Source organism: Typha angustifolia, chromosome 13, assembly GCF_048772165.1.
Source record: "Typha angustifolia cultivar Huaian chromosome 13, ASM4877216v1, whole genome shotgun sequence".
Classification (NCBI taxonomy): Eukaryota; Viridiplantae; Streptophyta; class Magnoliopsida; order Poales; family Typhaceae; genus Typha; species Typha angustifolia.
The window spans coordinates 750,123-775,716 of NC_133251.1; the positions used below are offsets into that span (position 1 = coordinate 750,123).

Consider the following 25,594-nt stretch of genomic DNA (forward strand, 5'->3'; position numbering starts at 1 on the left):
AGTTATTACAAGAATTTTCACTAGTAGAAAACTAACTACAGTAACTTAAAGGAACTCAGGCTAATTGGACATTCTCGATTAGGCACAAGGCTTTGCTTTAATTCGGCCTGTAATAATATCTGAGCCTGAGTTAGTTGCTCTGCTGAGCGTGGTGGTCTACAGAAGAAATATTCTCGGAACACTGGCTATTCGGAGTCAGAACCCGATGATAGCAGTTGATATGCATCTTTGGGTTCTTCATCAGTGATGGATTGGGGCCTATCATGGGTTGATCTACTTGCCGTCGGTCGTCGTCTGCGACTTCTTTTATTGCTTACTGCTTCATCCTGAGAAGTACACAAGACTAGTCATCAGACATTCTTAGGAAGAAATACACAGATACTAAATAATACAAGGGCAGAATAACATGATTTATCTCACCTGTCCAGTAGATGGAGTAGTAGATGGAGTAGTAGATGGAGTAGTCTGGCTACTTTGCAGCCATATGGTTCCAAATGATATGCATGCGCATAAAAGCAAGCTTGGGCCAAGCCTAGGGTCATTCATGTAATCACCAATATGGGAAACAAAATTCTGAACCCTCTGTTTTAGACCTTCGCCAGCTGATCGTATACCATGAGCACTCCTTGACCATTTTTGATTTGATTCCTCAGGGTTCAGATTTGGCACAGTCTGGGTCTGCTCACAAAATACTAGTTCAGGTTATGCATCAACATAAATAGTTGATAGAGCAAAGCAACGGTGATAGCATGGCCTTTAAAAGATACTTAATAAGCTATTCTAGACCTTTGATACTATTTTAGAGGCTGAAATCTAATGCTTGAAAATAGCAATTTACTCTGCCCATTAGAATCAAGCAGAGAAAAGCATTGAAAGATGTGAGATTTTCTTCCGAAGATCAGTTGAACATGCAATGAGCAAAGATTGAATGATCAGTATGTTTTGCAAATGTTGAAAGTACTCATTAAACTGACTATACGAACCAAGATGTAAAACTGATATTTCAAAAAGCAATTAATGGAAAAGAAAATAATGATATATTAAATGCTCAATTGTCTGAGATGTCCAGCTACAACCGAATATATGCAAGCTGAGTGACGATGGAATGGTGCGTATACTTCACATTATCTGGATAAATCTCAGTAATGTACAACTCTCATGGGTTAGAAAATGTCACAGAAGTAAAAGATTTCTTCATGAATTACATACTGACAATATATGTTATACTTTTCAGACAAACTGTTGCCTACACACAAGGATCCAAGTTTATGGGGAACTTTGTCCGTACTAAATCTTACATATTCACCACTGCCTAGTCAGTGAGATTCAAACTTCCCAAGTGATGCATAAAATCCCAGTGAAAAAAAAAATCCAATAACTATAATGACCTTTTATATAAGGAATGGCTCGCACTACATTGCACATAATAGCCCAAGAGAAGATGATGAAGATAACCATATTTAACCCAGTGGCATGAGCAATAAATTGTTAGATGTTAGGTAATCAGTCTTACTTTATAAAAGGTAAGTGCCAAACAGTAATTGCCAGGAATGGAAAATGCCATAATCTGACTGAGAAACTTTATGAAAAATGAAATATATAATTAACTATAAGAAGTAAACCAAAGTCACATTGCACCATCCTTGGCAAACATTTTAATTTACATCTAAATCAGTAATCCTAACTCTTGCAAATAAATAATAAGGTAAAATGCTATTCTACAGACATACAATCTTGCTCAAGTGTTGATGGGCTGTAGAAGACTTACAAAGTAAGGAATTTCTCTGGTGTCACCATCTTTGATAATCTGAGAGATCCATTGAATGATCTGTCAAGGTTCAAGAAACAAAGACATAAGATAACCAGTTACAACCATGTTAACTGTCAAACAGTTGGTTCATATTGTTCAACACGATTAGCAATAACCAGTTACAAAATGAAGAGTCCATGCTGCTTTGATTTTGCAGTACATTATAGTACAAGACAATACCAGATAAATGGTTGTGAAACATCAAATTTTTGTTAAAAGTGCTTATAAAAAAATAAGAATATGAAGAAATTTTGGCAAGATATGCAAACTCTTCACCTGGAAATAAATGTCTAGCGATTACTGAAGATAATCTGATCATAGGGAACTTCATACATACAGCTCACAGAGAGAAATTAAAAAAATAGAATTATAAAATTATAAAGTTATAAAGTCACACACCTCCTGGATGTCTTCTGAACCATTGTATCTCGCAACAAGCTGAGAGGCCAAGGGTGTATCCTCTCCTCGTAGAGTTTCCCAGATATTTTTCGGCTTCTCAGTCTTTAATGCATCCTCTGTTGGCTTTCTTTGGAAGCGTATGAGAAATATCCGAGGAACATCAACAGGATTGCCAAAGGTCCTAGGTCCACAAGTTCCATCAGCATAGTCTGGTGTGAGGTAATACATGCAGACTTCCTGCACAAGATGTGGCAAAATTATGCAAAAGTATCAGTGATATAAATCAATAAGAACAAGCAAATAAAATGTGAAACTTTATGCAAATAGAAAGACTCGTGTCCTCAAGCAGACAAACAAAATCCATAGAAAATTATGCCTTCTATAAGCCACTTAAATAAGGTTGTCAGGTAAAAGATACATCTACTTTTCCCAGTACTTTCAATATCTTAGAGAAAGAAACATCAGTTGCATAACTTATTTAAATAGTAATTAATCAAGTTCACCTTTAACAATTAAAAAAAATTATGTTAGTGAGAATTAAAATACTTTGTTGAATTCATTAGTGGATTTCTAATAAGCAACTGTAATTCATAGATTAAACTTCTAAATATATACAGAAGATGGACAGATGGCATATTGACCAAATAAAAACAAAAGGAACCAAAATAAAAACACATCAAACCAATTAATCTATGGGACAAAAACTCACAATGAATGCAAATTCAATTTAAAGAAGGTTTATTGGGTTCAGTGGAGCATTGATGCCCAAAATCAACTTAAATAGACAAAATATGAGCCTTACCTGATGCTTTGTAAGGATCCCAACAAAGCCAGTCAAATCTATCGTAAGTTGTTCAAATCTTTGAGTTGAAGAGATGATAGCCAAAATGGACCAACACAATCCCAGCTAAACCAGCCTAAACTTCTACCCAAGAAAATGTTACTATAAATTTTTTAGTGTTCACTGTTGAGTATATGAATAATGGCAAGATCAAACTGGCTCACAACAGTTACAAACTGCCCCTTATATTATTACTTGCTTAACTTAGAGGAGCATTTAAAAATTCATATTGTCCTTTGCACCTTATGCAAGGGAATCACATCATCAACTTCATATACTAAACATGCTCAAGTTTCCTCAAGGAAAGATAAGAGTCAAGGGCCCCTTGGATGTCACTTTTCTGATGAGCTTTTATCATCTCAAGGAAGTAGGAAGTCCAGCTAGCATGGGAAAGTGAAATAATCTTGTACACCTGTCTTTATTGAAAGATCATGTTGGCAAACAAGTCTTGGACCCTTCAATGAAATAACTTGTAACTAACTACCATATACAAAATCTATGTTCAGTGTTCATTAGTGTAAATGAACACTTATACAGAAGTAACTGACACATATTGGTTTAATCAACATTGCAATGAATTCACCTTTTGAACTTCTCCATCAAGCCAAGTGAAAGTTAAACGACTATCTTTTAAGGCAGCAGCAGCAACTGGACCTGAATCATCGCCATCCATTAATATATCTTGGGCCCTGTGCATGGTCTATAGTAGTTTCAAGCACATGAGAAGAGGTACAAGACAAAACAACTTACTTGAAATCTAATGGTACCAATTAATTAGTTAGTTCTATATATGAAAAAAAAAAATTTGTCAAGCTTACAAACGATAGATTACTCTTTCATACTATTTATTGACAAATACCACACCAAAGAAACTTACTTCTCGCATTTTGCTTAGTACAATACTAGGGCGGCCAGCAGTAATCACGCAATACCAGATCATAGTGTCATTTCCAGCACGAGAATGACCTCTTGGATCACAACCAAGCTCCATAGATGTATCACTCCTTAACTGTGGCAGTTCTGAAAACCATAGCGAAACTCATTGTGTATCCAGAGATATATGCAGCATGTATGGTAGCACAATTAAAACCTAAAATTAGACACAGTTTGAGAGGATCATGCCAATCAACTTATCGTATCAACTTGGTTCAGTCATAATGTTTAAAGAATCAGATATGTATATAATGATCTGGCAGTTTTTTAAACTCTAAGCATGGAACATATTACCAGTCTTCCTGGAAAGTGTAGAATGCAAATAACCAGGCAATTTAACAGATTTAACTTTAACTTTACTTTCTTGTGAACATAATCTATACTTCTAAAGAAGTAACATCTGCAATCGAGCAAGACATTCTGGATATGGATGCAATAAAACTAGGAACTCATGGCAAACCATGCCTTGGTGCTTATTCTCTTCCATGATTTTTATAAACTGTGAACTGTTTGAGCTCCCTGTAGAAGAGACGACATTTAGTTAATCCCTGTAATGTGATAATATAAGGATGAAAAGCATATAGAAGCTTACCATGATAAACAACAGGTCTGACGCCTGGTCCCTTTAGAAATACAAAGGCAGGGGCTGATTCTACGCCAAACCTGACAGTGCAAATGAAAAGATCAGAAGCTAATTTGCAATATAAGACATAAATAAAGGATCTGTACGAAATCTAGATCTTTCAATGTATATGAGTTACATCGCAATGACAGCATGATACAAGGAACGACAGAAGAAATGACTTTGTTACAGTGCAGAACATGGCATGCTTAGCAGCAAAGAAATGTTGACCAAAGATAAAATTACCACCTTCTGGAATAGATCAAGCCATCACATATGAAGAAAATTCAAGTCAGGAAGGATTACATTTTTCACTAAGTTTCAAAATCCAATGATGAGCACAAAGTTCAGAGTGTTTTCTTTCAAATTGAATAAACAAGATAAATTTCAGTAGGACAAAATTGCATTTATTATCTTATATCGAGATTCAGACTTGTACCAAAATTAAAGAAGTTTAGACTCTTCTCATAATGCACAATCCATGTTAAAGTTTTCTCTTGCTTATCAACAATAACTAAAGCCTACATATTGGTTAGAATAACATAGAACTGACTACAAATATTACTAAATAAAGGCATAATTCAAAATTCAAGAGGATATAATGACGATGAAAAATGTAAAGAAAGTTCTCTCACAGACTAACGCTGAAGATGACCTAACTACAATATTTATATAAGAATATAACAACTAATATAGGGAAATCTAGAACCAATAATAAAGTCAAGCTTGTATGGTAATATTGGAATTTTCTACTGCTGAACTGAATACATAACGTGAAATCCCAAAATTATCTGAATATTAAGACATTAAGAGTTACAAAACAAAATTTAAAAAATAGAACTACATGAAAACTATAGTAAGCAACATCGTCAATCTGAAGTTAACCATCATACAGAGAATGAAGTATAAAAACCCGATTCTGTAATAGAATCCAGAATTCACTCTAAGGAGAAAGGCACATCCAACTATATCCTATTGGACATTGTACTGTCAAACAAAGAAATTGAGAGCCATATCTCAGATAGGTACGTCATAGAACTTGTAGATATGGTTGCGTTCATTAAGCATAAAGAACACAGCACTTAGTTGGCATGATTATTAAGCACATACGTGTTCCACCAAAATTGAGAATCCTGCTCTCTCCACAAAACAAGTGCAAAAGATGCATAACTTGAATATTCTTGGGCAGCTTGGCGCAGGAATGGGGCAGCACGTTGCCCAGTATTTGAGAAGAAAATGACTTTGACCTATTAGTCATATGCGGTAAAGATAATCAGGAGTTCAAGACATGATAATGAACTAACAACAGAAGAGGAGAAAAGCTATATAAGAGCACATAAAGAGAGATATGCAGGAAGCTATAAGATGTTAAATGGTTAAGGTGGTGTTCGAAATGAGGCCAGGGCTAGCCCCTGAATTTGGTTAGGGACCCTCTAGCCATGTTTAGTAACCAAACACCTTATTGTCCCTAACTAAATTCAAAACCAAATAGAGTAGAGGAGAGAGAAAATACAAATGAGTGAATTATTTTCAAATTACAAATTTACCCCTGAAATGCCCATTATTTATCTTTTACAAATTTGATAATAATATTTTGTTCAGAGAAAATCTAACCTTACTAAGCTTGCAATAGCTTATAAGGTGGTTGAGGGCTTGCAAGCTTCTAAGCCCACAATAGCTTATTTTCACACTTTTTAATAAAGTTTACAATATTGAGGACTCTTAAAAAAGGAAAAAATAACTTTATGCAGAAGATTATAAGCCCACAGGACTTTAAAAAATGACCCTGATGCTAAAGCCTCAAAACTTGAAAACAAAAACATAACTTAATGGTCGCAGAGTTACAAGCTCACAAGTCTGTAATGGGCTTATGGGCTTGTATCTAAGCTCGCTGCCGGTTTGTAAGCCTGCAACCTTGTGAGCTACATAAAAAACCAGTGACCCTAAGTGCTTGCTTACAAGCTCATAAGTCTGCAATGGGCTTACAGGCTTGTATTGTAAGCCCACAACCTTGTGAGCTTCTTTCAGGAATTTTTTTTAAAAACTTGTATTTAATAATAATATTTTGATACTAACATACTTCAAAGTCAAAAGGGTCAAAGGGCATATTGGTTTTCTTTCTACATATTCTCATCTTCCTCCAAACCCAACAATCATATCACATTAAAGGTAACAATTATACTTTTAGCCCAATTCATAACCAAACACTACATTTTTTTAGCCTAGTTAAAGCTACCTAAGCTATGCTAAGAATTAAGGCCAGCTAGTCGTGTTCAGCCACTAAACTCAACCAAATGGAGCCTACTTTGTACATCCTACAAAGAACATCCTTGAAAAGCAAAATGCTACTTAGCATGAATATGGAGGAAGAAATCAATTGCTGATACAATCTATCTGGGTGCTGTGCATTGCTTGTCTTCTCTACTGTATAGTTTATAGAAAACTTGTTATGAGAATAGTATGATTAATTGATAGTAGATTAACATATTTGATCATGAAATGTGAACCATAATATCTTCAATAAAAGCTGAGAATAGGATCATCCAATGCAGAGTAGGGATGTAAATGAACAGGCAGCTGATGAACACAAGCCCACACCTTGAAAGCTTAACTTTAGGCTAGCTCAAAGTTGCTGCACAAACTAGGTTTGTTGGTCATAGGCCCATTAAGGAGCCAAGCTTGGCATCTAACAAGATGCAAGCAACAGGTTCCATTGGCTACAAAGGCAGCTTACAAGTAGCTCATGGAAGTGAGCATGTGCATTAGAGCCTAAGCTCGCTAACCTAAACAATGATCCAAGTGTAAAAAGAGCTCAATCATTCTAGTGCTCAACTCTGCTTGGTCTTTTACATCCTTGAAAAGGACCCATGGAAGATGAATAATCCATGTAGCATATCCAAGTAGTAGGTAACATGAGGTAATAACCAGGCATAGCTAACAACCAGAGCTGAACCACTCTATCTTATTCTAGACACCATTTAAAATTTTGCTACATAAAATGCTCATTAGGGTCTACCTTCAAAATTTTCTCTAAATGCATTAAGCAGGAAAAAGTAATGAAATGAACAGAAACCCCAAAGATCCAATAGTAAAAAGTACCTTGTTTTGACCGCTCTTTGCGATGAAGTTGGGTACCTGAAAATGCATTAGCTTGTCAAGTGACCACTTACCCTAATATCCTAACCAGCTAAGATATTATAAAGTTTAAGAGTTGTCTAGAGAATGAATATGCAGAGTCGAGCAAAATAGGTCATGACTGAAATGAGAACAACAAAAGAGTTATATCTTGCTGGCCAAAGTAAAAAAATATTTGATAGTAATGAGAAACTATGAAACAAAAAGAAAAATGTGATTACATTTTAAGTGCAGTTCAAATTTAAACTCAAAGAGAAAATTTATTAGATATATATAATCAATGATGGCCATGCCAACGGCGCGCCAACAAGTGGCACAAAGGGTGCCGCAAGAATCCCCTTCTAGCAGCTTCGCCGCTTTTCATCGACCTCGTTGTCGCCGGTCACCGGGTCAACAACTTAAGTTTTTATTCAACCTAACCCAACTCACTAATCGTTTCTTCTTCCTTGGGTTAAGGCACCCAACACGGATGCGAGCGGCACCTCGAACTTGGGGGTTGAAGAGGTCGGCAATGACCAGCGACGATGAAGTTGACAACAAACAATGACAACAAGGTCGACGACGAGCAGCAAAGGGTGAATATGAGTAGTTTCCCTCATATTTTTTTCTCCCTCTTTTGCAACACATGCCGTTCTAGCCGGTGATCAACACAAGCCGTGTCTATGGCACTGCCATCCTTGTATATAATATCCGTTAAAGATAATTTCCGTGAAGGTTCTAAAATAAAGGCATTACAAGCAGTCAACAATAGCAAAGTGAATAAAAATATCATCTTTTTGGTCCTAATATTTTGGCTCTTATATGCAAAGCAAATATGAGTTTATAAGAAAAGAATGGATACTTTGATGAAAATAGCAATACTAATCCTCTATAGACATAACATGCTGCTATTACATTTTCTTGAATCACTGATCATCAAGTATAACATCATATTATATTCATGTAATAGTTGCAAAGATAAAAGGAGGTAAATGAGCATGAAGTAAATCTCACCAGTGCTTCCTTAGAATAGTATAAAATGCGAGGCAAACCAAGTATAGTTGCTGCCATCCAATCAACAATTGCTTCTGCAGAAAGTTCACCTTGGTACCTAGGTGAAGAGGGGAAGTGTATGAGAAATAGAGTACTGACAAAGAAGATTAAAGAAGGCAAGAATACGACGAGGCCAGTCTATTAAAACCATTACTAGACTCAGATGTTATTGTAACTTAACCTCTGCCTTGTTAACAATAATAACCTTAAAAAGCAGTTAGCACTTCTGCAGTTAGGTGGATATGCAACAAGGACCGGTATACCTGCATGAATCGTTAACAGTTAGAAATGCTATGCATACTATAGCCATTAGAAACCAGGGAAGTACAAGAGAAACAGGAAGAAAAAAAATCTGATGTCGCAATTATTTGGGCTCACATGCATGAATCTTTTAGCTATTCATCTTTTTCTTACCGTTAGCTTTGCCGATCAGTTTATACACATTATCTACCATTCATTGCTTCAACTTGTATTAGATGATTTAACCTCATTAGGCATATCCTAAGACATCGGATATGTCTAAACTATCTTAATTATTTACTTGTACCTATTTTAGATTACTTCAACCACCTTGTTGTGAATAGAGCTTTTGATGCTATAATATCTAGTGAGATATCAACCCTGCTCAGCTCTTACCACTTTCACTCAGATGTTATTTTCTGCCTGTTTCCTAGAAAATTGTGACCCCATAAGTTCTGAATTGTTACTGTTGTTCTATACATTTTACCTTTTAGGAGATAAATGATCACATAATACGTCAAAATCTCGTCTTTACTCTGATCATATTGCTTCGGTTCAAAGTGAACAGTCTTTGCCCTTCCTTTTCAAGAATTGATTCAAGGAGATAGAAACGATTACCTCATATTGTTTCCTGAAATAAGGTATAACTATTTTCTAAATTGTGTAGTTTTACTTAAGTTTGATACCACACAGCCACCTGCAGATGCACAAATCTTGGATATTGCACTATCCTAATTAGAGTATATTCTCAATCTAATGCCTTAAATCATAAAGATGTTATAAGATGTCTATCCTACAGTACCTCGCAAGCTTCACATTGGTGTAATGCTGGTTTCCTAAGCATAACATAGTAAAATACAAATTATCTGTTACGATCTGCCTTTGATCGGTGATCCAAAGGTGTCTTCCTACTCCCACAAGCAATGCGAGTCCGAATATGGTCTTCAATTCACGATCTGACATCCAGTTTGGAAGCTAGATTTTACCGCGAAACTTCAAGGTTTAGAGAGTTCTTGAGATTCAATGGATGATTCAAAATAATATTTTGCGGTTTGATAGATTTGGGGTGGAGGTTCGAATCTACCGGAATGGATTGACAAAAGGATGGCCGAGTAGTGGTGGTAGTGGAGCTCGGCTAGGGTTAACAAATGTGGATTAATGGAGGTGTAAGGTAGGTTGGGGTACTGCACAAGGCAAAAAAAAGAAGGAAGAAAGGAGCTGTTTTTGAGGATCGAGAGGGGAAGGAACTTAGCCAACAATGATGGTGGACTAGATTGAGGGAAGGTTGAGCGAGAAGAAGAGAAGAGACAAAAGGGAAGAGTTAATTAATTCCAAAGATGCTTAATCAGGTGCGTTCGAATGCCCCAGCAGGATTTCTTATTCTTCAGCAACAAACAAATACTACTAATAAACCAAATTAAGAAAGGCGATGAGTACCTAGGAAACTATATCATATCATTATCAAAGGCAAAATTAGGTACAATAAGAAGAAAATCAGATTAAGTTGTCTACTGAAAGAAAAATGAGAACCAACAGGACTATAATTACAAGAATTACCATTTCGGAAAAATGGCTGCTTCGTGAATTTCTTTTCAGCAAAATATGCAGCCAGCTGAACATCACCAAGTTCCACCATAGCAGTGACGGCCACGCCATCCAATAGACTATCTAGACATCCAGATCAAGATTGTGTATTAATAGTAAATTAGTAACAAAGATGAATCATGGGACGTAGTACCAAAAGATAATGAAATTATTAAGGATTGGATCCCTCATCTAATGCAAAGTAACATGGAAACTCAATTCAATCAAGAAAGAAAAATCATTTTAAGAACTATAAGAAAATTAAGACTGCTGTTATACAACAGCATTAATCTCAAATGAACTTTAAGGGAATGGATATCTTCAACTTAATTGGTTAGACCAGCAGTAGAGGTAGATTACGCCACCTTGGAAACTATAATAGTTAACTATGTATCCTAGAGATGAGCATAAGCTTGTGCCAAGCTTTAAGATAAAGAGGCTTATTTGGAACATGGAAAAACATATAAAAACTTTCTCCAAAAAATAATGGATTGGTTTCAAATAATAGCTGAAGCATGCCATGCTAGCAAACCTCACCTTACTAACAGGACAAAAATCTGAGTATCACATAATGTTACATACATTGTTTGTGTATGTTAAAAGATCAAAAGGATGTTTAAACATATGATTTTAATTCAGAGATGTCTCAGGTGTTACCTTTTTGTTTAATAGTTTCAATTCAAGATCAGAAAACAATACCCACTATTAATTATTAAGATAAGGGGACCAGAAAACTTGGTCATAATATGCATATATAAGTCACAAATCAAATAACAAAGTTGTTACATTATATCTTATAGAAGAGACACATACCAATTTTCGTCCAAGTATCAATGAACTGAGCACAGCGAGGACTTCCAGTTGAATAAACCTTATTTCCAAATGCCATAGGGAATTCATATAACAGTAGTTAGAAGTTGTTCTATCTCCTTGGGTTTAAAATAGAAATTTATCTTACAGAACAGAGCTATCCAGAAATTAGACAACTCTTCCTTCCATGACAAATAGCATGTACCAAATTTCGTTCTACAAAGTTCATGACCTTACTTGTATGAGCAATGGCTCTTCCTTCTCAATAGCTGAAATGAACTTCTCATGTGTAAGCACATTAGAAGCATGGTCAGTTGAATCTAGAACCAAGAGTAGGTATAAATTCAATTATTTGTCCAAAAGATAAAAGGGGAATATCATCATGCTTGCAATCATAAATTGAAAAAGTTCAATAACCTTAACTTACCAAATAAAGATGCATTTAACAATGGAAGGTTTATTTTAGAGAAGTCCTGCTCATATTGTTCTTCGACTGTCCCAATAACATCCTACAGCCACGAAGCAATAGCATGAGGCATCAACTTACATTGACTATAAGGAGAAAACTGAACCATGTAAGCAATGGCAATGAGGAAAAAATGAAGTGGATAGATACACATTTATTTATATTTTCAATTTTTCGGATGCATACAAATTTGAATTTTAATGTATGAACTGCAATTGAGAATAATGAATAGAATCTCACCAACTGTTCATCAAGACCAAACAGGTCATAATCTCGCTTCCATATTGGATTTGTCAACAGCTCAAATGAATAGCGGATCTGCAAAAACATCAGGACATAAATCTTATAGCACTGGAATATCATAACCTTACTTTTCTAAACATCAACAGTAAAAGCAAAGATTTGCATAACAACAGAATTAAGAACTTTCATTCTTAGATATTAGTAGAGTGGTCCAAGCACATAATTATAATCTAAATGGCTTAAACTTTCCTGTCAATGCTTAGCCATCAATGATTCAATAGTAGAAGACCTACCTTAACAAACTCACTAGTTGTTGGAGGATCCGCGCCTGAGAGCCTGAGTTTATTATGGATTCACATAAAAAGAATTGTTATTCACTTATTATCAAAAAGCCAAATCCTTCAGATAAATGTACAAAGAAAAAAAAAAAGTTCTTAAACTCAAATCATAGAACAAGCATGTAAATGATAAGATATTCCTGTTACGGTCTTCTCAATCAGGAAACTTAAACTAAAAAGTAATAGATAGAAGAAGACTTGCATGAATTTTGGTATTAATTTGACACATATTGCCTTCATAGGAGCTAGACAGCTTGTGAAGACAAATGATGTCCACACACCATTAAAAATTAATTGTTGGATAATGGGTAGAATCCAGGTCCACCCTCAGTATAACAACATTGGGCTCAATAGTCAGTACTGTTATCTTTTACATACTTAGAGAACATGGGAAAAGAAATGCACCTCGACTTTTTTAAAAGAAAGGCTAAAACATATTTAATGGCAAAGAAACATTGGAATCATAGTTTAACAACAGGTACTAGAGTAAGTCGACTGAATCAGTTCTTGACTTGACTCTCATGTTAATAATTTCTTTCAGAAGGTTCCATAAGTTCCATCAAGAACATATAATAATTTGTTTCCATGAAGAAAAATGCTTGAACTATCAGAAGTGTCATTTGACTTGGTTGAGTCTAAGTTGTATCCGATTTTTTAGACCTCAGAAAACTTTTCATGCATTCTAAGCAGTCTATACAATAATAAAACCTCCACTATCAATCCCTTGATGACAATATGTCTAGATGAAGCAAATTGTAAACAATATATCAATTAAAACTCTTGACGCGAAATTTAATGCAAAAACCTGAAAAGCTATAATGAAGGCCACAGGACGAGGACATTAATGCTGTATACCTCAATTTTGTATAACATGTCCCAAATGCAAACCAGAACGACATCCGATATCACAGTACCAATAAGTTGTACCATCCGAATATGATCCTTATCACAAAAGACTACCTTTAGCCATCTTAAACAATTAACAATCATTTTAAGAGGCACATTTTTTTTACACCTACAGTGTCCTCCTCCCATTTTATCGTCAAATAGGACAAAAGTGTCTACATGTAAGACATTTACATAATAATGCCCCCAAAGAACGACGTTCTAAACTCGAATAATGATATAATAGTCCTGCAAAAGAAGACCAAAAAATTCCGGGAAAAACAAAATCAAAAAGCAAATTATCGCACTGCCCTACCACTTGTTTGAGAGGTCTTCGTAAGCTTTGGTGACTTCCTCGATGGACGCATATCTCTGTACGCCCAGCACTAAAACACCGCCAAGGACGAGAAATGGTCACGGAAAAGATACGATCGCTGAGATGGCATGGGATTCGAAGTAGGGTTTAAAGAACTCACAGTCGTAATGGCTCGGAGGATACGAGGAAGGGAGGACGACGAGCTGGAAGAAGAGTCCGAGGGCAAAGAGGAGGACGGGGAGCCAGTACCGCTTCAAGATCGGAGGGATCGCAAACGAAGGCATCGCACAGAGAGAGAGAGAGAGAGAGAGAGAGAGAGAGAGAGAGAGAGAGAGCGAGCGAGCGAGCGAGAGAGCACGAGATTGATAACTAATGAGGTGCATTTGTATATCGAGTTCAACTAAATTTCACTAAATTTCCTCCCTCAATAATTTATTTAAAATTCTAATATAAATAGTTTAAATAATTCAACAAACTTAAGAAATAAATAAAACGTCGCGTCTTTCTCCGTATCCTTTTTATCTCTTTTTTTTTAGCCTTAATAATTTTTATTTATATTACTTTGTAATTTATCCCCTTAAATTTACACTAATATAACAATTAGATAGTTGTGAGTTTATCAAATTTATAATACCACTTTTGCAATGATTATCTCATTGTTTAAGCAACTATAATTTTTTTTACTAATATTAATCTATTTATATAATTATATAATCTTACTTATGAGAAGATAGAAGAGAGAGAAATCTTATTTTATTATAAATTTAAAAATTAGAGTATGATATATAAGAAGAATAATTTTAATATTTGAATGCCCATTTTTGCAGAAAAGGCTTTTTTTTTTAATTTCTAATATCTTTCTAGTTAAATTTGGATGGAGGATTTTAATAGTTTCATATTAACATAAACGGAAATGTTTTATTAGTTTCGTATTAAAATAAATCACTAAAAATATAAATAAAAAAAAATTCATGAGGTGATTTGATTTTAGACTTGTCATTTACCATTTTCTTATTGCAAATTAGCCACGTGGAATGACAATAAATTAGCAATATGAGGGACTTAGTTTGATAAATAATTATTGAGGTCATATATTAACTCTATGATCATTCAGGCGCACACTGGCCAAGTAGAAAAAGAGAGAGAGATCAATCTCATCAGCATATTTCACATACAAAATTGCAGCAAAAGATTGATGTTCTTAGACATTTCAACAACAAACAATGTAAACTCCAGCTCAAGCTGTGTAGTCTAGGCAAACTTCCTATCAGAAATCACTGAGCAAATATTTCAGCATAAACATTACAAGATTGATGATAGTGTAAGAACTCTTCGATAACCAAAAAAGAAAAAACTCCTAGATAAGAATCAAAACTGGCGTCTCGGCCTTGATTCTGCCACCGTCACCCGGATAGGTCTGCCATCCAAGTCCTGCAAAGAAAAACCAAGAACATAGCTAAGAGATTTGTTCCATCCTGTTATATAAGAGCAATAGATGAGCCTAATCTACAAGTTTTCATGACTTACAGCGCCATTGAGGCTCGCTATGGCGTTATTGACCTCCTTGGCTGAGCTGTATGTAACAAAACCGAAGCCCCTTGATCTCCCGGTCTCTCTATCAAAGACGACCTTGGCATCGACGACCTTCCCTTGCTCGCTGAACAGCGTCTCTAGCGCCATGTTGTCAACACCCCATGACAGATTTCCTACATAAACTCTGTTTGCGGAATCAAAGTTGCCTCCATTTCCTCCGAAGTTGCCTCCATTTCCTCCGCTTCGGAATCCTCTTGATGGAGCATCATCCCTAGCAGGTGGTGGTCCTGAATTTACCCTCAAAGCTCTCCCTTCAAGTGTCTGTTATAGGACAATTAACTTTTTTAATCAAGAGAGGGCCATATGATGCATTGCATTCTCATAAAGCAAGTTTAGGCATTAGCCAACTCAACAAACTTGATTTTTGAAAGACCAACTGTTATAGTTCACAAAGTGCTAAGATGATGATATGTAACCTGCTAGCATAAAAAAGAATTAAACAAGGTTGAGCATCATTATCTCAGCCAGATGCCTAATAACTCCCACAAGTTGAAACAGTAGAAACACAAATATATCAAATGTGAGCACCATTAGCTCAGAAGCCTGATAACTACCATGGTACGCAAAGCATCATATTGCATGAACACGGAAAGGGCAAAAACAAAATTAAGGAAAAATAACTCACATAACCATTAAACTGCTGCACGGCTGCTTCAACTTCTTCAACAGTTGACATTGTAATGAATCCGAAACCTCGGCTTCTTCCAGTCAGTTTATCATATATAACCTATAAAACCAGATAATGTCATCCACAGAACCAGTGAAGCCATTCAGCTACGCAAAGAACCATATTAAAGGGAAAGTACTGTGACCACAGTAAAACTAACAAGCCACCACATTTTCAGAACAAAAATTTAATGATTTCAAAATTACACAATATATATATAACAATGTAATTCCCCTCATTATCTTGCTTAGCAACAGAATCATAAAATGTAGCTAATGATTAGCACTTCGTAGTAAGTTATGCAAGATAATAAGAATACACAACCAAACTAGAGAAGAAATAAATACAACGCTGAAAAATTGGAGCAAAAAAAAAAAAAAAAGATTCAGAGGAATTTCCATCAAGAATGCAGGGTTGTATAATTACAAAACTGGGTTTTGTTAGAACTACAACTAAAACCATGATAACCACTACCAAATATGTCATGTCAAATTTACAAGTATTAGCAGTTATAACCTCCACACTGCCTAGACATTCATACACACTACACAGTATAACATATTTGTGTTCCTGAACAGAGAAGTAAAGACTTTCACAAATGCAAACTAAAGACAAATCCAAACACGACGCTTCCAAATACTAAGAAGAAGTTAAAGTATAATGTCTCAAAAAAAAAGTACAAGAAAAACACGAGAACGCCGTATATATACCTCAACCATCTCAACATTTCCAGCTCTCTCAAAAAGCCCGGCCAACTGAGCGCTATCAACGGTAAAGGGAAGATTCCCCACAAATAGCTTCAAGTCGGGCGAGAAATCCACTTGCTCTCCGTCCGAACCCTCGAACTCCTCCTCCTGCTCCAACTCCGTGGAGAACGCGACCTTCGGGATGAAACCCAACTCGAAAGGTCGCGCCTTTCTGAGAGCAAGAGAGAGGGGCTTCACGAAAGGAAACGGCTTGGGAGAGAAGGCATAAGCCAGAGCCGGGTTGGCTTTGGATCTGGCAGAGATGGTTGGGATTTGGGAGTAGAGTGAAGGGATAGCGAGAGAAGAAGCCGCCATTGCTTTCCCTTCAAAAGATAAGGTTTTTGAGAGACAAGAAGGGGAGGACGAGAGCGAGATATAAATAGAAGGGAAGAGATATTTTTTATCAAAGTTTTGCCCCTTGGGGTTTGGGATAATTACGAAAGTGACAGTGAGATATTTTTGGATTGCCGTGGCATGACCCATGACCATGAGCATGAGTATGGTTACTAACTATCCAGCCTTGCACTTCTGCTCATAGGATATCCCTAATCAACATTATATGGTATTTGAATTTATCCCAGAATAAATGGCAACATTATATGGTTTTTGAATTTCTCTGAACTATGTAACCTCTCACTCTTTAATTTTAATATAATCTAACCAGTTCATCCATTCTTCTCAAATAATAATGAGAATAATAATAATAATAAAGGCAGCATTGGAAATGTGGAATAAGTTTATTTACCAGATTCCATGAAATTATAAAGAGTCTGGATATTTAGTATGTTAATAAGGGAACAATCCACAAGGTTTGAGTTCTTCTATTTATCCAGATTTCTATTTCTTTCAATACAAATACCCCAACAATTAAGAATAAGGAAACATATTTCTGTTGATTGCAAGTAAAAATGTCTCTGTAAGAGAAACAACATTCACCATTTGGAAGCATATACATAATCCTCCTATGACTACTACCCATCAGCCTCATTTTTATGTAACTGATAAATAAGGTTAGAAGAGAATCAGTGACAGCACTAGCTCAATGCCTTCTTTTCTTCTTTTTTTCGAACTTAATGATGTCCGAGTTAAACAATTGATGCTAAATACTAGCTCGATATGTTGGCAGATTCTATCAAGCATGATCTCATGATATCCGCAAGTTTTGAGCAAGCGTCGATGCAGAGCTCCATTGCCTGTTCATATAGGTTAAAGAACCGTAAGGTCCAATTTTCTTCCAGGAAATAGTAGTTTTCACTTCTTAAAGTGCAGAAGAAACATTACCTCATTGGTTTTGGCAGTCGACCATTCACCAGTAATTGTGAGTTCAGTGACCCCCTTAAGAAAGGGCATATAAGCTAACATGAGGCTTCCATCTTGGCATGCTTCCTCTTCCGCAGTGGGGTCAATGACAATATTCTTCCCAAAACAGGACTGCGAATAAAGGAAACCAGTTAAAATATTAAACCAGCAGAAAGAGAACGAAAGCAAAAGAAAGAAACACTTCAAGATCCCCATTGTCCTGAAATTTACGTATTACAATTTTTTCACAGGATTAAACTTAGCGCTAAACTCACGATAATTTCTAATAACATGTACTCAGCAGTAAGAAAAGAAATGCAGATGCAGTCACAGATATGTCATGTTTGATCTATAAAGTTTGAAGCAGCTTCTCACGATTAATAGTATATATCAGAAGAAAAAACATACCACGGAAACAGAAGAAACAAGGTCATACATCATAATTCCGGCATCTGCCAAGGCAAGACTTGCACATGATATTATGACTGGAAGATCACCTATAGAAAACAGAGATGTGACAGCAAGTTAACCATGAAGCAGAGATTAATGCCAACATGTTGAGCTTGAAAGGATAAAAGAGGAACACAGCTCTTGATTGTGACCTGTTTAGGAATAGCTGAAAAAGAAGCACTGAAGAACAAGCAAAACTAGGTAAAGTCACTTTCCCCAGAGCAATGGTACCAAATGCTAACCAATATACTGGCTCAAGTCCTCCCTCTACACATATAACTGCTTTTTCTATAAAAAGCTTGATGAAGAACAAAGTTGCTGCCATTTTATATCTAAGTTGGAAGCTAAATATTAAAAGCATTAAATGTTTTAAGATAATCCATCATGCCCAACAAATCAGGTCTTTTCTTTTTAAGGCACTTATCAATGTCCAGAAATATCTGTCCATAAACTAGACTAATAGAAGAGAAATGTAGACAAGGACGTACTGCCACCGGATTCTAGCACCAACGCAAAAACATCAACAGTAGTCTTTGGGAAAGTTTCTAGTATTACAGCACCTTCCAGGGCTTTATGAAGAATTGCTGAATACTCTTTGTTGTCTGATCCCTACATGGCATTCATAAATCATATTACACATGTGAGTATGAATGCATCTATAAGAAAACCATTCACCAATTATTACTGAACAATAACGAGCTTAAAGATAGCATACCTGTCCACGAATAGGAGTGGCAAAGGTTGTGTAGCTTACGTTACAGTTGAGTCTGCCAACATCACTGTACATCATAGCTTTCTTGCTTTCTCTTGGTCCAAACCTGACAAATGAATATTAGACAACATAACTGAGGAAAGAGAACTAATTCACCTACAAGCAGTATGCAAATTAGCTTTTTAAAAAACCAGAAACTAAATAATGCAATTAGAGTATTAGACAGTAGAATATGAGGAGTGTCATACTGTCACAGCATAAACCACCGGTATCATTGACAAATAAAACTCTGCAATTACAATAAAGGCTGCAGTAACAAGCACACAGAGAGATAGTTGCATATGGGCAGAATATGGCACACAGAATTATCTCTTAAATGAGAACTTTGACAGGCAAATACATGAGCATATTAAACAAGAACCAAGAGAATACTTTGGCTTTTAAAGTTTCACATGCTTTGGCTAATATCTGAATTTTAGAAGAAAAACAATCTTCAGGATAACACGTCGAACAAAAGAGACACAGCCCCTTCTGGAAGGTTATTCTTAGTGATATAAAAACATGCTAATGTGATGCCTGCCAGAGCTAGCTGTAAGAGAATAAAAAGAGAAAGAACAAAAATAGAGAGAGAGAGAGAGAGAGAGAGAGAGAGAACAGAGAACAATGATATATGTGTGCATGACTTGTACTATACCTCAGTAAAAGACCGGCAATAATTTTCATTAGAAGATGAAACATACGTGGAATTGTGGTGGTTTCCCAATATATTACCACTTAAAGTACTAGTTCTCCTCCTTTTCAAAATAATAAAATCTATATGATTATCAAAACCCTCAAACCTATTGGGTCTCAAAATGCTGTTTTACTACTATTAGCATTATAAGATTATGGCCCAACCCAAATATGCTTAAAAAGATGCATTATGATTTATGAGTCACTTATACAAAGAAAAAAGTCGATTTTGTCAAACTGCTCTTGCCATAGTTGCAACTTTGCTTGAACACAAGAAACTGGTCAAAGTATTCACAGTATGTAAAAGCAGAGCACCACAAGCACACCATCTAAGAACCTATAAAGCAAGGGAATGCTAATATAGCAGATCTTGTGCACCAATTACTTCATAATTTTGTTTAATCAATTATCAAAGTGTATACAGAAATCTTGTTTAATTAATCACCAAAAATGTACATACACACAATATGACAAACATTCATCAAGTAGAAATCACTGACAAGGTGGCCAGATAGATAAGTTTTGCAGCCTGCACATTCAAATGCTGCTCAGTTTGTGAGTCAAAAGCAGACAAAGAGAGTTGACTACTATAAAGTAAATTTTAAGATTTGCATTTAGACAACTGGAGGAGTGACAACAGTAAAGCTCAACTGCTCGAGACAAAATTAAACTGCTGAAAGTATATACTGATACTCATAAACAAATTGAAAATTTACTTATCAGAAAGTTATACGGATTCACCTATCTAATAATATCAAGGACAAAGATTCCTTTATTAAAGTATAAACATAAAAAAAAATAATGGATATTAAAGTGTTATCATACTCACACTGATACAATGACCTTTGTCGCTCCAAACTCTGTAAGGAACTCGGCATAAGCGGATCCTGATGCAGAATTCACTGCACCTGTCCGGAGAACTGCAAGACAACATAAAAAGAATCATGCTTTCCCCAAGTTACGAATGCAGCACCGTGTGTTTTTCAGTTTACATTAGATTGACAAATAATAGCCTTGAAGAACTCCGGTTCGTATGATTACAACGGTTTCAGAATTTGAACTGTGCCAAAATCTTTGAATCATTCTAGAGTTAATCTGGAATTGCTTCCATTTTGCTTCTAATTTAATAATTTTATGTTTAACTCAGCTTCTATTTTCTAGTCAAAAACATGTTTTGACAATTATATCATCATACAAATGTGGGGAGAGGAAATCAAAGTCTCGGGTGGAATAAATAAGCTGAATGACTGCAAAAATCGGTGCATAAAGCAGTAAAAATCCAAACTTTCTCCTCCAACAGAGAGAGAATAACTAAAACACACTTGAAATACCCAAAACGTCGAACGGCTTAAATGCACTGGTTTTTAAAGAAGTGGGAGCGAACCAAACTTAGCGCAACTTGTTAAGCAAAGAGAAGGAAGTGGAAGAGAGCACGAACATGCGGGTCGGCACTGGTGGAATTCTCGCCCGTCCGATCGTTTCCAGTCGCGTTCTTGGGAGACTTTTCTCATCTGCTGCTGCTTCTGCCTCCTCTCCAATCCCTGCGACGGCGAATACGTCGTCGGAGCCGTCGCCATCTCTCTCTCTCTCTCTCTCTCTCTCTCTCTCTCTCTCTCTCTCTCTCTCTCAAGCTCTCACTCTCTCGCCTCCTGGGTGAAGGAAAACCTAATCCCTGCAATGATAACACTAGAGCCGGTGGAGCAAGTTTGTTTTGCCGACTTAAGGCCCATTTCAGCAGTGGAGCCGGCAAAAGAAATTGCAACGTTGCGGACAAAGAGTAAAAGTATTACAGAACTCGGCAATAAAGCAGGGGTGATCATGGGCCCGATGAATGGGCTCCGTGTTTGGTTCGACCCGGCCCAATTCGGAGTTCGTATCGTCCTATAGCCTCAAATATATGTGCAGATTTCTACTAGCGGGTGAAGTCGGCGACGAATCATCCCAAATTGCCTATTACCCATAGGGTGTAAACTAGCCTAGCTTGATCAAGCCTAGCTCTAATCAAGCTTGGATTGAAATTAATTTTGAGCCTATCTTTGTGATCAAGCTTGAATTGAAATAATTTCAATCCGAGCCCATTTTAAATGCAATCCAATTTCGAGCTTAAACGAGTTACTCAATTAGCAATTTCAAACCTTATCAATTTCAAACTATTTTCAAACTTAAGCAAGCTTGAATTAATTTAGGCTTGAATCAAGCTTAAAATAAAATCTAATTCAACCATAAAGATATAAATATTACCAAAATATAAATTACAAGCAATAAAGATAAATGTGTTAGAAAATTACAAGCAACCAAAATATAAATTACAATTAACAAAGATAATTGTGTCAAAAAACTACAAGCAATCAAAATATAAATTACAAACACTAAAGATGAATGTGTCAGAAAATAATGGCTGAAATTCTAAATGGGTGAAAGGGTTTTGATCTGATGGTTCATATTAGTTTGATATTACTTATATTATAATATATATATATTCGAGCCTTATCAAGCCGACACGATCGAGCCAGCTCGAGATCAAGTTTGGCTCGAATTTAATTTCGTGTCTAGCTTTAATGATCAAGCTCAGCTTGGCCTATTTTTAAGCCGAGCTTAATCTAGCATTATCGAGTCGAACTCGAGCCAGCTTGATTATTTTGACAGCCCTAATTACCCATAGTATACACCAGAATTCTCCATCCCAACTACAACTATATCCAAAAAGAAAAAATTGCAAGTCAACCGAGTAAAGTCCACTTAGATTGACGATTTTTAAAATTATGAGTTAGGTTAATAATATCATCTACGAGCTAATCCACCGCCTAATATATTGACTAGTAGTTATAAATCCGACTCCGTCCATGAATTTGTGATGCCTATATAGTGAAAGCTTCGTAGGGGGTAATCTAACAGCAATGACTTACGCATATAAAGCTGAATAGAAATATTTGCACGTCACTTTTGCCAAGAAAAAAGGAGCACAGTTAGAAAGTCAGATTGACGGAGAAACAATCCTTGAACTCAACATCAACAGAGTAAAGTATACTACAATCCTCCACAAGTCATTGATCTCTCCAGATGAAATTTCCACCACCGACGCTCGGATCCTTCGTCCTTTTACGATCGTTTGCACGTGGATAATATATTTCAAACGCGTGCAATGTGAAGTGTATATCATCTACCAGTCTATCATTTATTGCTGGGAAGTCACTTCCGTTTGGGTGGAACTCTACTCTATGCTACAGAAGCCTAGTAATATTATCAAAGTTGCAACTCCACTCCCAGAGGGATGGAGAGAGGTGGGTTTATCTCTGAAACTTAGCATTACTGTTTATATAACAGAGAAACTTTAGTTTTTGTGTTATGAAAAAATTTAAAAAAAAATTCTTAGTATAAGTAAAATAAAAGGTTGGAAACTCTATTATGTTTGATACGCAGAAGAATAGCTGTTCTTTAAAAAAAAAGAAAGTGACAGGAAAAGCTAAGAAGGAGGTAGAAACTGACTGCTTTGATATCGTTGTATATTTCTCATAGGCTAATGGGAAATAGTTATAATCTCCAATACTAAGTTAGCCCATAGTATTTGAGAATCTAGCGGTATGTAAACATTTCAGTAAGTTATCAAAATTCTACAAGGTTTGTGATTTAAAATCCTTCATTTTATTATTATCACCTTTTGAATTCTCTAATTAATAAATGAGAGAGAGAGAGAGATTGAGAGAGAGAGAGAGAGAGAGAGAAACAATGGGCTGTTGAGCTGAAAACAACGTCTTTCAGATGACATGAACTACTACCTCAGAAGAGCGAAGAGATTCCGGTGGGCTGTCTCAAGATTCCTACATTAAATTTTATTTGGAGGACCACGTTATCCTTTTGGTGTAATCCAAACTCAGAGATGGCAGTAAACAAGAAGAAGAAGAAGAAGAAGAAGAACCCATGCCTTGATATTTCTTGTTAATGAGCCAACCATGTCAGAATTAACAGAGCAAGTTTTTCTATATCCTAAAAATATCAACACTTTAAAACGATAGTAGGAGAAACGATATTTACAGAGTAGCTAGTGCTATAAACATGGTAGGGTAGGTAAGATTAGTTTTCTAAGTAAGAGATTAGCTTCAATTAGACAAAACAACTAGTAGCCCACGCTGTTTAACCGTTTGGAATGTTAAGGGCCGCAGCAAGAGAGACAGAGAGAGAGAGAGACGGGGGGGAAAATGGGATTTTTAATCTCCAACTTCTTGCCAGAAAGGCATACAGGTGGGACCCACCCAGATGAGGAGTGGGAAAGCTATTCCTCACCCTCCTCTCGAGGTTTTCGAAACCAAATGGATAAAGTTGATGAAAAGGGGAAGGAGCGATCCTGAGAGGAAAAATCCAAGTGGGTTGCTCCTTTTTGTTTTGCCTATAAGTTTTTGGTATATTTTGTGTTCTCCTTTGGAGAGACTCGCTCATTCTCGAGCAAACAAGGTAAAGTTTAATTCTTGGAAGGTGGGGGTTTGTTTTTGCCATGGCTATTTCTTTGCCAAATGGGCCGAGGGTTCATGCGAGTAGCTACGATGTTGGATTGGAGACCAAGGAGAGAGTTGTTGGGGTTTCAGAAGTTCTGGCGTGGAAGAACGAGTTCAAGGGAAAACATCTTGTGCTCAGAGAACAGAGCGGTTCAGATGGATGGCATCCCAAAAGCCATTCAAACTCCCCCATTCATGTAATCACTCCCACTCCTCTCTCTCTCTCTCTTTATCCTTCATAAAGTTGTTATCTTTGTTGGTTTATGAAATCATAAATCTTTCTCTCAGGCTCAGACTTCAATCTGTGTCCCTAGAGCTATGAGGTGGTGGGAGAAGAACATCACAACCAACATGAGAGAGATCACGTCGGCGCAAGATCTCGTTGATTCCTTGCTACATGCTGGAGATAAGCTTGTCATAGTTGACTTCTACTCTCCTGGTTGTGGAGGTTGCAGAGCTCTGCATCCAAAGGTACCCCCCCAAAAAAAAAAACCGTAACAGAGATGTGTACTCTCTCATATGAGCAAATGATTATTTGGGCACCTTCTAAAGATTGATTCTTTTTTCTACAGATATGTCAACTGGCTGAATCAAACACAAACGCGTTGTTCCTTAAGGTGAATTACGAAGAGCTTAAATCCATGTGTCACAGCCTTCACATCCATGTCCTGCCATTCTTTAGATTCTATCGAGGAGCTCAAGGTCGGCTCAGTAGCTTCAGCTGCACAAATGCTACTGTGAGAGTCATTTGAACCAAGCATTACATTCGAGTTTCTTGATAGAATTCTTGTGAGTTAGTGTCCCAATTCTTTGTCTAATTTTTCAGATCAAAAAGTTTAAGGACGCATTGGCGAAGCACGGCGCAGATCGATGCAGCCTTGGACCAGCAAAGGGATTGGAAGAATCAGAGCTGGTGAGCTTGGCTTCGAATCAGGAGATCCAATTCAGCTACCCACTAAAACCTTCTAAATCTAATGATTTAGTTCTTCTATCAAGCACGAGATGAGAAGGTCAGAGAAGCAAGTTGGAGTAGTATATGCTTCTAATCGTATTTGCGATGTGTATATGATCCTGTATGGAGAGTGGGCTTGTAGTTTTTAAGTTGAAGCCCTGTTTTAGATTTGAAGGAGCTATGATTGATGCTATGTATGCCATATTAGGTGGCATGAGTTGTATTCTCAGTAATTTTTCTTGGAAATAAGCATCAACGTTATGATTCATGAGATGATGAGATATCTCCATCTTCATCTC

At 36.4% G+C, this 25,594-nt stretch overlaps 4 protein-coding genes across 4 annotated transcripts; 1 reads left to right on the forward strand and 3 right to left on the reverse strand.

Moving 5' to 3' along the window:
- Nucleotides 1–120: 120 nt before the first annotated feature.
- LOC140773572 (uncharacterized) lies at nucleotides 121–13,996 on the reverse strand. The gene is made up of 20 exons (XM_073116199.1): nucleotides 13,815–13,996; nucleotides 13,655–13,724; nucleotides 12,409–12,451; nucleotides 12,113–12,190; nucleotides 11,834–11,915; nucleotides 11,644–11,726; nucleotides 11,410–11,467; nucleotides 10,570–10,680; nucleotides 8,978–9,035; nucleotides 8,734–8,830; nucleotides 7,705–7,740; nucleotides 5,716–5,852; nucleotides 4,576–4,646; nucleotides 4,449–4,502; nucleotides 3,928–4,070; nucleotides 3,634–3,750; nucleotides 2,210–2,446; nucleotides 1,769–1,828; nucleotides 421–678; nucleotides 121–326 (listed from the first exon to the last, which is right to left on the reverse strand). The coding sequence occupies exons 1-20, from the start codon at nucleotides 13,936–13,938 to the stop codon at nucleotides 186–188; spliced, it is 2,058 nt and encodes a 685-aa protein (XP_072972300.1). The 5' UTR covers nucleotides 13,939–13,996; the 3' UTR covers nucleotides 121–185.
- An 800-nt stretch (nucleotides 13,997–14,796) lies between these two features.
- On the reverse strand, nucleotides 14,797–17,012 carry LOC140774655 (29 kDa ribonucleoprotein A, chloroplastic-like). The gene is made up of 4 exons (XM_073117732.1): nucleotides 16,625–17,012; nucleotides 15,873–15,974; nucleotides 15,182–15,508; nucleotides 14,797–15,085 (listed from the first exon to the last, which is right to left on the reverse strand). The coding sequence occupies exons 1-4, from the start codon at nucleotides 16,973–16,975 to the stop codon at nucleotides 15,023–15,025; spliced, it is 843 nt and encodes a 280-aa protein (XP_072973833.1). The 5' UTR covers nucleotides 16,976–17,012; the 3' UTR covers nucleotides 14,797–15,022.
- A 522-nt stretch (nucleotides 17,013–17,534) lies between these two features.
- Nucleotides 17,535–21,548, reverse strand: LOC140774979 (exosome complex component RRP41-like). The gene is made up of 7 exons (XM_073118186.1): nucleotides 21,292–21,548; nucleotides 20,683–20,773; nucleotides 19,125–19,227; nucleotides 18,898–19,018; nucleotides 18,368–18,456; nucleotides 17,942–18,091; nucleotides 17,535–17,853 (listed from the first exon to the last, which is right to left on the reverse strand). The coding sequence occupies exons 1-7, from the start codon at nucleotides 21,428–21,430 to the stop codon at nucleotides 17,767–17,769; spliced, it is 780 nt and encodes a 259-aa protein (XP_072974287.1). The 5' UTR covers nucleotides 21,431–21,548; the 3' UTR covers nucleotides 17,535–17,766.
- A 2,610-nt stretch (nucleotides 21,549–24,158) lies between these two features.
- Nucleotides 24,159–25,568, forward strand: LOC140773309 (thioredoxin-like 1-1, chloroplastic). The gene is made up of 4 exons (XM_073115788.1): nucleotides 24,159–24,540; nucleotides 24,632–24,814; nucleotides 24,916–25,080; nucleotides 25,170–25,568. The coding sequence occupies exons 1-4, from the start codon at nucleotides 24,343–24,345 to the stop codon at nucleotides 25,347–25,349; spliced, it is 726 nt and encodes a 241-aa protein (XP_072971889.1). The 5' UTR covers nucleotides 24,159–24,342; the 3' UTR covers nucleotides 25,350–25,568.
- Nucleotides 25,569–25,594: the final 26 nt, after the last annotated feature.

Excerpts from the sequence above, each read along its gene's own strand:
- LOC140773572 (XM_073116199.1), bottom strand. The coding sequence starts at position 13,938 with ATGCCTTCGTTTGCGATCCCTCCGATCTTGAAGCGGTACTGGCTCCCC. Across the intron at positions 11,916-12,112 it reads TTGGTCTTGATGAACAGTTG|GATGTTATTGGGACAGTCGA; the intron begins GTGAGATTCTAT and ends TCGTGGCTGTAG. Across the intron at positions 11,468-11,643 it reads AAGAGCCATTGCTCATACAA|GTTTATTCAACTGGAAGTCC; the intron begins GTAAGGTCATGA and ends TTTGGAAATAAG.
- LOC140774655 (XM_073117732.1), bottom strand. The coding sequence starts at position 16,975 with ATGGCGGCTTCTTCTCTCGCTATCCCTTCACTCTACTCCCAAATCCCA. Across the intron at positions 15,975-16,624 it reads GAAATGTTGAGATGGTTGAG|GTTATATATGATAAACTGAC; the intron begins GTATATATACGG and ends CTGGTTTTATAG. Across the intron at positions 15,086-15,181 it reads TAGCGAGCCTCAATGGCGCT|GACTTGGATGGCAGACCTAT; the intron begins GTAAGTCATGAA and ends TTTTCTTTGCAG.
- LOC140774979 (XM_073118186.1), bottom strand. The coding sequence starts at position 21,430 with ATGGCGACGGCTCCGACGACGTATTCGCCGTCGCAGGGATTGGAGAGG. Across the intron at positions 20,774-21,291 it reads CCACCAGTGCCGACCCGCAT|TTCTCCGGACAGGTGCAGTG; the intron begins GTTCGTGCTCTC and ends GTTGTCTTGCAG. Across the intron at positions 19,228-20,682 it reads ACAAAGGTCATTGTATCAGT|GTTTGGACCAAGAGAAAGCA; the intron begins GTGAGTATGATA and ends TTCATTTGTCAG.
- LOC140773309 (XM_073115788.1), top strand. The coding sequence starts at position 24,343 with ATGGCTATTTCTTTGCCAAATGGGCCGAGGGTTCATGCGAGTAGCTAC. Across the intron at positions 24,541-24,631 it reads ATTCAAACTCCCCCATTCAT|GCTCAGACTTCAATCTGTGT; the intron begins GTAATCACTCCC and ends TCTTTCTCTCAG. Across the intron at positions 24,815-24,915 it reads GCAGAGCTCTGCATCCAAAG|ATATGTCAACTGGCTGAATC; the intron begins GTACCCCCCCAA and ends TTTTTTCTACAG.